Below are 10,504 nucleotides of genomic sequence, written 5' to 3'. Positions count from 1 at the left end.
AGCCAGAACATGAGGAGTGGATGTTTGAGGTTGATGTTGCAGTATCAGCTGCAATGGATTTGGCAAAGGACCCAGTGATGTATGACTGAAAACTCTCAAGGCTTAGTTGTGGCTTCTTTTTGCTAGAGCATTACTTATAAATGACTAATAAGCAGGACTCTCTTTTTGGCACTTTTACTGTAACACCAGCAATCTCTTGCCATTTATAAGCTTATGTTGGAAAAGGAGCCATGTGTTTTATTTTTCCTGTAGTAAATCTTGTAGATAAGACTAGCGAGTGGAAAGTCCCTGAAATGGAATGTTGTTAACAGATTTCTTTGAAAAAAAGAATGATACATATAATCCTTTGTTTTCTTTTTTTGTCTAAATCTGAGGTTTTGTTTTACTATTTGATTCTGTAGATCATGTTCAGCAAGAAGATGTGTCTGGAGCATGATGAGAAGCTGATATCGTATCTCTCCATGCTCCGGGATATTGAGATGAGAATCAAACGGGTGCAGCCAGCGGAGCAGAATTTGGCAGCCCTGCACGACCTGCTGCAGCAGGCGGAGGTGAGCAAGGCTGGGCCAGGCTTGGCCAGGCTTGGCTGGCATTAGGCAGGACAGAGCTCATCCCCTTCTCCCCAGCTTCATGCACAGCCCTTGCACCTCCTCCCTGCTTCTGGGAGCCAGCCAGGGAGGTTAATCTCAGGTTTATCAGGCATTTATATGCAAATCCCATCCCTCCCTGCTCTGGTACTGCCTCTGGCTCACCTTCTCCTCCTGTTTAGACAATAACCTACGCTTGGCTGAAATGAATTTTACAGCCTGGAGAAAGACAGGGGAGTGCTGGCAGCTGAGCAGGGCTGGAGGATGGTGATGAATCTTTCTAGCAGATAGACGCAGCGTTCAGAGCTGGGTCTCCAAAACCTTTCCTCAGTTTTGGTAGTGGGAAGATGAAGTCACCATATCTTAGACATAACGATGCTGTCTTGCCTCAGGCCCTGGGCGCTGAGCTGCAGGAGCTGAGCTTCCCAGTGAATCAGGAGTTGGACGCTGTGAAGTGGATTGTGGCCAACCCCCCTGAAGAAGTCCCTGAGCAATTACTGAAGGCTTTAGAGAAGGATGCCAAGAACCTCCAGAAGTCTCTGAGCTCTGCGAGTGATGTCCTGGAGTCCCGGCTACAAAACCTTCGTGGGGCGGCAGAAACTGAAAAGGTAGAGCTGGCAAGTGTCCCCACTGCTGCTGTGCCCCAAGCATCCTACCCCGCAGCCTTCCCCAGAGCACTCTGCTCCTTCTTTAAATGATGCAATTCCGTTTTTAAGGCTAAAATCCTGGCACATCATGAGACCCTCCAGGGCAAACTTCAGGAGCTGCTGAGCTGGGTCTCCAGCACCACAGAGTCGCTGGACGACAGCGATTGCCACCCCGAGACTGATGCAAACAGCTTGAGTCGCTGCCTGCAACACTACAAGGTAACCATGGCAATGCCCCTAATCCGGGCTGATGAAGTTGCTGTCCTCTGTGCAGAGGAGAAGCTTTTAACCCTGCTTCCCACCTGGAGCCTACCTTGTCCTTTGTTTCAGGAGGAGCAACAATATTGTACTTGCTCCAAAGTAATTTGCTTCCACGATATACCAACCATCTGCTTTGGCTCTTTGGGGAACATGCTCAAACGCAGGTGTGTGGCGGGGGCTGAGCTACCAGGAGGGATTCCTGTCAGGCTGTTGAGAGAGCTGCTTCCTCCTGAGAGCCCCCTCCATCACGCCTGCCCTGGTCTCCATTGACTGTACAAGGATCCCAGGCTCCCCTCCACATTTGCTCATCTTCTAGCGATAGCTCTCAGGATTTGACCAGTTCAGCATCTCCTGTTTGCTGGTTGCACCTTGGCATGGAGGTCAGGGGATTGAAGGTTTTGGGAGGTGGTGGCGGCACATGGAGTCACTGTGGACTGGCCGGGGCTGCCGGCAGCTCTGGGTCTGGGTCATCTTCAAACCCAAGGGCAGCCCACACGCACGGTCCAAGCACCCTCTTGGCAAGGTGCTGAGGGCCTGGTGCAGAGGAGCCCTGGAAAACTGCGGCAGTGAGATGCTGTCACCTCAATGCTGAGTTTGCTTTTGGGAGCATTTGAGGTTCCTGGCATATGTTGTTCCAGTGACGAAGCACTTCTTTTGGGTGCACACTGCTGCCCGTCCGCGTGTCCCATCCGAAGCTGGCTGTGCAGGAGGGCACTGGCTGCAGTCATTTTGCCTGACAGGTCTTTTCTCTCCCATTCAGGAGCTGAAAGAGCCCCTTGCTGACACCAAGTCTCAGCTCGACGCCACTGCCTTCGACATCCAGTTCCTTATCTCCGAACACGCCCAGGACTTAACCCCTCAGCAGAGCAGGCAGCTACTGAGGCTGCTCAATGAGCTGCAGAAGACTTTCCGGGACCTGTCGGAGCGCGTGACGGCTCGGGTGGAGGTCCTGCAGGTCTGTCTCCAGCAAGTGGAGCAGACGGATCAGGTGAAGGTTGTGAGACATCCGCTTCCTGGCTGCAGTTTGCTCGCTGAAGCGCTTCCCGGCCACAAGAACGTGCGCTGAGACACCTCGTATTTGGGATTTCATGTGCATGCTACTCACAATTTATGACTTCTCATTGCACATCATGAGCTTCCTCTAAAGTCTTTCTTCTTCCTGCCACGTAACTCCCAGGCGGAAAGTCGCTTTGCTTCCAAAAAATGGAGCCCTGCCGAGGTCTGGCTAGCGCAGCCGGGCAGTCCTCTGCTCGACATCAAGTTGCTTTGGGCTGGGTGGAATAAACCCTCATCTCTGTCAGCCCTCCAGAAAATCCCCGTGCAGAGGGGCCACTGCAGACACCTGGCAGTTTTAATGTTTTATTTCCACTGCACAAGTCAGGTATTGCTGTCCCAGAGAAACAGCTGATGATCTGTCAAGGCAGCTGGCAGCTACAAAAGCAAGTCCTCCAGTCTCTGCTGCATTGCTGCAGCACCCATCACTGCATGGATCCTCTTATCCGAGACAGGATTAATGTGTTTTTTATTAACAGTTGCTGTCTGTAACTCTTGCTTGTCCTCTCTGGAGTGTGTGTGTATATTAACCAGTTTGCTTTGCTTTTTCAGATTGAGTGTGCGCCCATCCTAACCCAGGAAGAACTCGCTTTGCAGCTGAAGAGCTCTTAAGAAGGCTCTTTCAATTTGCTTCTGTTGTTTATCTTATGACTGGGAGAAACAAGCACAGTGTTTTGCACAAGTTTGTACATCACCTTGCTGAAATGCCCAGTGAAACTCAAAAACATTTATCTTCCCTGGGAAAGGGGAACAGGAACGTTGCAGGGACTCTCAGGTCACATCATGCTCAATTGCTCAAACAGGCGCTTCTGTGTTGTGCTCTGGCAGCAAAACGGAGGAGCTGGATCAGCTACAGAAACGCTTTCTCTCTCCTGGGCTCCCTCTCCTACCCCAGGAGCAAAAAAACAGCCTACTTGGGTTGTCTGGGGCTCCACAGTGGTGCTACCTGCCCTCAGGTGGTGGTTCCCTCTCATTAGATGAGTTCCTGCTGCAGTTTTAATGTTTATAAGGTTGAATGGAAACAGCAGAGAAACTTCTGGTTGAGGTTTCCTGAGAGAGGAGTGTGTGACCTGGAGCGTTAGCTCCACCATGGAGCTCAACAGGCTTCTCGAAGAGCAGATTAAGAGAAACCTGCTCGAATGGTGGCAGACGTGCAGTGAGCAGCTTCTGCTCGGCAGGGACTCGGCCCCTCAGCCCCGTCCCGCAGCGCGTGAGCTGGAGGGGGAGCGGGAGCACGTGGAGAGCTGCAAAAGCCGTTTTCTGTGCTGCATCCTCATCTTCAGGAGATGCTCCAGCTGTAACCTCTCGCCTTACTTTTCAGCGACGTGCGTGACCGGAGGTGTAGCACCGGTCCTAACTGTGCCCTCTCCCCTTCCCTCTGCCCGCAGACGCTGCAGGAGCAGCAGGCAGCGCGGGCGCAGAGCCTGGCCGAGCTGAGCCGCTGGCTGGGCCAGGCAGAGGACGCCCTGGCAGGGCAGCAGAGAGCAGCCAGCAAAGGGGACCTGACCGCCTTGCAGCAGAGGCAGAGCGATGTGAAGGTCAGTGCTTTAAAAAACGGGGGTCAGAAGGCGGAGAGGCCCCAGGAGCGCATGGAGCCTTACGGCATCACCTCTCTAGGAGCTGCAGAGGAACATGCACACCCGAGCCGCCTCCTTCGCCAGCATCTTGAAAAGCACAGAGGAGTTTTTGGAGGAGAACAAGGCGAAAATGGAACCTGGGGAGCTGGCAGCACTGCAGGAGAAGCTCCAGCGTGCCAAGGAGCAGTACCGGTCCCTGCAGGAGAGGACAGAGGTGGCCCAGAAGGAGCTGGAAAGTGCTGTGTCTGCTGCAGTGCAGCAGGAGACTGAGAAGGTAACGTGCAAAGAGCTGTAGCCCCCGGGCTCTGCTTGAGGTGGACAGGGAGGTCCAGTCGGTGCAGATTTATTTGGGGTCCTGGTATTCATCTGGGTGATGTGGTGTAAAGAAATTTACTGTTCCTCTCTGTCCCCTGGGTGAGGTGGGGCACTGACGCTGTGCCCCCTCGTGAAATGTCTTGAGAGCTGCAGCTACAGCTGAGCTGGTTGTGGGGGAAATGGGGGAGTAAAAGGCCCTTTGCTCTGCCTTTGGGCTGACCTTTAATGGGAGAGTGAGCATCGGGCAGCTCCACGTGCCGGTGGTGAAAACAACACTCACACGGGTGTGTGTGGAGTTGCAGCCCTTCGGGGTGGGGACCCTGGGTGGTATCGGGATGAGAAATGCAATGTAGCAGAGAGACTGAGTTTATTCACAGCTTCTTTGCACCTTCCCTCCTTCCAGAGAGCCACAAAGTGTTTTGGAGGTCTTGTGAGTCTCTCGGACATTTGCTGTGGCTGGAAAACTGTTCGGGGTCTTTCTTCTGTTGATTTTTGTCTCCCTCCCCCATGCAGCAGTTTGCTGAACATGCATAAAACGGGTGATCCTCATCTGGAGCCTTTGTGCTTTCAGGTGAAAGCTGCCAAAGAGCTGCAGGAGAACAGCAATAAGATTGATTCCCTTTTGAACTGGGTGGCGTCGCTGGAGCAGAAGGGAGGGCTCCTGGAGTACAGACCTCACCCCATCGAGCAAGCACAAGGGGCACGAGTGGGACCAGGCGCTGGGGACGTCCCCGACGGCCACGTCGTGGGAGCAGACAGCGCTGCCGAGAGCCTGGATGAGCAGTACGAGAGGCTGAAGGTCAGGACCGACACCCCGTCCCTCTCAAAGCTTTCAGCCCGACGCACTGACCCTGCCTCCGGCCGCTGACGCAGCTGGGAGCAGGACAGGCTGTTAGATGGGTATGGCCTCCGAAACGTGTGTCCAGGGTGATTTTCTGTATGGGAGACTCGGGAAGTCCCTGCCCGGCGTCCTGGACGACCTGCACTCTGTGTTGGTGGGTGGGTGCCATGACACGGTGCAATCGGGGCAGCGAGAGGTGCCCACCCCGGTCAGAGAAGGGGTTACTCTGCTGTGGGCAGAGCACCCGCCTGCGTCGCAGCCTTTCGGGGGGTCCCCCCACCTTGCCGGTGCTGTAGGAGGGTGCGGAGGCTCAGTCACTCACCGGGTGCTGGTGGGCAGAGACCCTCGGTCACAAGCATCACCTTTGCTCACCGGCATCTTTCAGGCCCGGCACCAGGAGCTGCTGTCCCAGCAGCAGGATGTCATCCTGGCCACGCAGTCGGCGCAGGCTTTCCTGGACAAGCACGGCCACAGCCTGGCCGGGGAGGAGCGGGACCGGCTCCAGGGCCGGCTGGCAGAGCTGAAGGGCCAGTACACAGCTGCCCTCTCGCAGTCGGAAACGCGGCTGAAGCAAGTGCATGTCCTGCGGGAGGAGCTGCAGAAGTTCTTGCGGGATCACGGGGAGTTCGAGGCTTGGCTGAAGCAGGCGGAGCAGGATCTGGAGGGGATGTACAAGGGGGACGGCGACCCCGCGGCCCTCCGGCAGCTGCTGCTGAGGCAGGGGAGCTTCTCAGAAGATGTCATCTCCCACAAAGGCGACCTGCGGTTTGTTACCATGTCCGGGCAGAAGGTGCTGGATGTGGAAGGAGCTGCTGGGGCTGCGGGGTCCCAGCCGCTGATGTCCGGGAGCGTGGTCAAGAGCAAGCTGGAGGATGCGACACAGCGATACACCGCGCTACACTCCAAGGTAAAGGAAGGGCTTTGCAGGGCTGGGAGTTGAACCTTGGGGGGCTGTTTTCCTCCTGTACATGTAGAATGAGCAGGGGTGGCAGAGGGACCTTTCTTTTGAGTGTCTGACTGGAGTTCTAGCACATATGTAGGTTGTAGGACAAGGATTGTCATCTTCAGGGCTTGGGCAGGAGTAACACCCTCTGTCTTGGTGTTGGTCTACATGCTGCCTCCTGTAATTCCTTTAACACATATGGCAAGGTTGTTTTTTTAATTGTTTTTTCTTTCTTGATGATTTCCGTGCATTTTCTACCAGTGCCTGGCTTGCTCTGTGCTTGTGTGCGTCCTCCCGTTTATGTCTTGTTGCTCCTTTGCAGTGCACCAAGCTTGGCTCCCACCTGAACACCTTGCTGGATCACTACCAGCAGTTCCAGGAGGTGGCGGAGTCTCTCAGGACGTGGCTGCAGGAGAGCGAAGCCGCTGTTGGGAAACTGCTCTCGGAGACGGTTTCTTCAGATCCAGCCATTCTGCAAAATCAGCTCGCCAGCGCTAAGGTTCGGGGTCCTTGGGTGATCTCCTGGGGGAGCGTTGGAGCCTGCATGGGAATTCGGTGGCTGCTCTGAGCAGTCAGCACCAGGAAAGAGACTCGACCCCTTCGGTTTTTTTATCTGGTTGAGCGCAAAGATGGACCTGCAGGCTCAGCAGGTCCCGGTGCTGCAGGTCAGGTGGAGCCAGACTCTTCTGAGAGGTGCTCAGAGCAAGGACCAGGGGCTGCAGTCGCAGACTGCCACAGGGGACATCCCAGTGGGACACGGTGGGGACATTCCTCCCCCGTGACGGGGGCTGGGTGCTGGGACAGCCCAGACCCTCTGATCCAGCTCTGCCTGCAGCATGGGGTTGGACCTTCCAACCTACGTTATTATTTTTCTTAATGATTTTATGATTAAGCGAACAGGATCCCTCAGCAGGGTTTAAATGGAGCCCTGAGCTCCCCGCGGGTACAGATCTTTTGCGTGTGACCCACCGCCGATTTTGCCTTGTCTTGTGTCAAAGCAGCAGCTGCAGGGAGACCTCGCTGAGCATCAGGTGCCGGTGGAGAAGCTCCAGAAAGCAGCTCGGTCCCTGCTGGAGGTCCAAGGGGAACCGGCCCCGGACCACGGACACATTCAGGAAACAACAGGTACAGAGCAAAGCAGCCACCTGCGTCAACAGGAATGGTTGTAGGGTGTGAAAACAAACCAGGGAGGGAGGAAAGATGAAATCTCCCACTTCTGGGGGGGGAAGGTGGGGCAAAGGCACATAGCAGGGCTTGTGTTTGCGCGTGGGGAGGGCTGTGGTCCAAGCTGGCTGTTCGTTGGGTCCCCCATCTCACTGCTGAGCTTGGAGACGGGGATTCATCATCAGTGAGGGTTTGGCAGGAGCTAAAGGTGACCCTTGCTGCTCCCTGAGCCTCTCATTCTTTGCCTCTGATTCTCCTTTGTGCTGAACTCTGCAGACGCCATCGTGAGTCGCTTCCAGAGCCTCTCCCAGCAGATGGCCGAGCGCTCGGACCTGCTGCAGAAATCCATCGCCCAGTCCCAGAGCGTCCAGGAGAGCCTGGAGAGCCTCCTCCAGTCGGTGGCTGAGATCGAGAAGAACCTGGAGAGGGAACAGCCGGCCGCGCTCTCCTCCACCTCCATCCAGGACTCGCTCGCCACGAGCGCGGTACGGCTGGTCCCCAACCTCCCTCGCCTCAACCATGCCTGTCTGCAGGGCCTGACCTGTGCGGGCAGTCATGGGGGGTTAGCTGCAGTATTGTGAAAGCACAAAAAAAAACCCCAAAAACCTAAAAAGGGATATGAGCAGAACATTTACTTAAGTCTCCTTTCTTCTTTGCTAACAAGTAGGGCTTGGATGTCAGGCACCGGGGAAGGCAGAGCGGGTCGGGGAGGTCAGGAAGGGAAGGAAAACTGGGATAGAAAGCGCCCGACCCTGCTTGCCTTAGTGTGCGCTGCTGTTCCCAGGAGCAGCCCAGCCTCTTCGTGCCAGTTCAGTTTTGCTCAAGAGCCTTCCTCAAACGACATCCCTTTCTCTGTGTGCTCACCACAGAAGCTGAGGCAGGACATCGCCAGGCAGAAGAGCTGCCTGGAAGCCACCCGCGAGATGGTGACGCGGTTCATGGAGGCGGCAGACAGCCCCACGGCCTCCGCCCTGCAGGGCAAGCTGGCGGAGGTGACGGAGCATTTCGGCCGGCTGTGCCAGCAGCAGCAGGACAGGGAGGACGCGCTGAAGGGCCTCCTGCCGAAGGTCGAGCAGTACGAGCAGCTCTCGGAGAAGTTGCGGCAGTTCACGGAGAGCAGAGCGCGGATGTTGGCATCTGGGAATCAGCCGGACCGGGACATCGCTCGCTTCTCCCAGCACATCCAGGTGAGATGCGGGAGGAGAAGAGTCCACCTGCCTCAAGTTTCCATGGAAGGGCCGTTTTGCAGTGATTTCTTCCCAAGCAAACAGCCTCCAGCTTATTCCCAGGCTGACAGGATCCGCAGGACCTATGCTGGCTCTTTGCTTGGGGAAGGGAGCGTGACCGGAGCGGCTGAGGCTGTTTCCATCAGTGAGAGAGGGAAATGGCATTTCCCTGGAGCCAGGCTGGTTTTCAGAAGAGATCTCTAGCCAGGCTCTTAGGGACCAGTCCAAATATAGCAAGGTTTTACCAGTTAAAGACTCCGTGAGGTTAATACAGCAAAATGGCCAAGTGCTGGCAGCAAGCGCGGTGTGGGATGTGACGAAGCCCTTGGAGATGCCGTGGGTCGTGGTGGCGGGTCATGGCTGCGCAGGATTCCTCCCTCTGGCTTCCTACGAGTGCTCTGCTGTGGGGGGTGGTTGGCCGCAGCCTCAGAAATGCTCTGAGCTGGCATAAAACCAGACACTTGTGCTGGGGGGGGGGGGTGTGGTTGAGTTGGCTTGGGCTGGGGTCCCCCCATCCCATCCGCTGCCTGGCCTTTACACCAGCACCGGGAAAGGTGGGACTTGCTCCCGCAGCTGCTTAAAATATTTGCTGAGCTGGAGAAGCAGGTGGGACTGAGCCGTGCCCACCAGTTTGGTACTGGTGCAGTTCATGGCGCTGCCCGCAGAGGGTCTCTCCGGGACACGGGGCTGTCCAGTGCATCCCCTCTGCCCGAGTCTTCTGGTGGGTGCACGGTTGGCATCGCCTTTTGCTCTTGGCAGGAACTGAATTCGGAGCTGAGGCAGCACCAGGAGGACCTGGCCACCCTGGAGCACCTTGCTGAGGAGCTGGGCTCCTGTGGCTTTGCCCCCGGTGTCTCCCAGCAGCAGGAGATGCTGCAGAGCCTGAAGAAAGACTTCCTGCAGCTGCAGAAGGTGGCGAAAGAGAGGTGAGTCCCTGCCACTCCCTGGGGGGGGGTGAGTTTGGGGGCGGCTTCGTGGTCAGAAGCAAGACCCTGTGGAGATCTGCTTTCCACGGGGGGGTGGCACGAGCGAACTCTTCCTGCCTCCCTCCTCCCACACCAGGAGACGTAAGGCAGCTCGCTCCAGCTGACGCTTTAAAAAAAGCCTTGGCTGGGGGCGTTGTGAAAAATTCCTGGTGCTGCAGGAGCCGGCGTTGGTGCGTTTCCCCGGCGTGTGGGCTGCCACAGCTCCATCCCGGAGCATCTCGCCGGAGGGGAGCGGGGTGCTGGTGGAGGAGCGGGAGCCTGCCCCAGGCGTGCTCTCTGGGAGGGGACAGAGCAGAGCAGCCTGTCCCCAGAGTCCCCCTAAAGTGAGGACAAAGCGGGGATTTAGCAGCAGCTCGAGCTCGGAATTGGCCACGGCAGCTTGAGCAGGGTCGGAGCAACATCTTCCCCTGTGTCCCAGGGGAGGGGGGGGGTCACAGCTCTTAGGCTGTACCTCCAAACTCGCCAGTGAATCCAGGGAAGGTGGTGGGGAAAAGCAGACGAATCTCCTAATAATCCCCAGTAATTCAGCACCGCACAGAGAGCTGCCTCCGGCCGGCCCCGTGCAGGCTGCTCGCAGCTGCGGTCGGCGAGGACGAGCCAGAGGGGCCCGGGGCTCCCGTCCAGGGGTGCCTTGTTCCTCCGGGATGGGCTGAATAGATGAGAGCTGTGGCCGGGGAGGAGGGGCTGCAGCTGGCTGGGCTGAGATGGCATGAATGAGCCCTGTCTTCCCAAAAGCTTCGCTTCCCCGGGGGGACAAAGAGCCCGGTGCTGAGCCAGCGCAGGTTGGCGGTGGTGGTCCCGTGGCTGTTGACTACCGTGGTGGGGCCGGAGCGGCCCCAAAAACGCCACCGGCCGCAGCTTGCAGGGAGGGGGGGGGGGGCAGCAGCAGTGAGGGACGAGCTGC

The 10,504-nt window shown here is 56.8% G+C and overlaps 1 protein-coding gene across 30 annotated transcripts in view; it reads left to right on the top strand.

Annotated features, from left to right (window-relative positions):
• Positions 1 to 10,504, top strand: part of MACF1 (microtubule actin crosslinking factor 1) — a 146,759-nt gene that overhangs the window by 73,520 nt on the left and 62,735 nt on the right. For 25 of the 30 annotated variants that reach the window (XM_042793755.1, XM_042793757.1, XM_042793753.1 and 22 more), the window contains 13 exons: positions 402 to 551; positions 980 to 1,195; positions 1,304 to 1,453; positions 2,256 to 2,489; positions 3,937 to 4,086; positions 4,166 to 4,399; positions 5,012 to 5,239; positions 5,667 to 6,188; positions 6,547 to 6,723; positions 7,226 to 7,349; positions 7,665 to 7,873; positions 8,258 to 8,575; positions 9,374 to 9,540. In XM_042793755.1, coding sequence (XP_042649689.1) covers positions 402 to 551; positions 980 to 1,195; positions 1,304 to 1,453; positions 2,256 to 2,489; positions 3,937 to 4,086; positions 4,166 to 4,399; positions 5,012 to 5,239; positions 5,667 to 6,188; positions 6,547 to 6,723; positions 7,226 to 7,349; positions 7,665 to 7,873; positions 8,258 to 8,575; positions 9,374 to 9,540 — 2,879 coding nt within the window. The remainder of the gene's footprint in view (positions 1 to 401; positions 552 to 979; positions 1,196 to 1,303; positions 1,454 to 2,255; positions 2,490 to 3,936; positions 4,087 to 4,165; positions 4,400 to 5,011; positions 5,240 to 5,666; positions 6,189 to 6,546; positions 6,724 to 7,225; positions 7,350 to 7,664; positions 7,874 to 8,257; positions 8,576 to 9,373; positions 9,541 to 10,504) is intronic. The other 5 variants (XM_042793752.1, XM_042793751.1, XM_042793750.1 and 2 more) reach the window with 2 other exon arrangements.

This window comes from Tyto alba, unplaced genomic scaffold (genome assembly GCF_018691265.1).
Source record: "Tyto alba isolate M040663 unplaced genomic scaffold, T.alba_DEE_v4.0 Super-Scaffold_20, whole genome shotgun sequence".
NCBI lineage: Eukaryota > Metazoa > Chordata > Aves > Strigiformes > Tytonidae > Tyto > Tyto alba.
The sequence above is the reverse complement of the archived record's forward strand: the minus strand, read 5'-3'. Positions and strand labels throughout refer to the sequence as shown.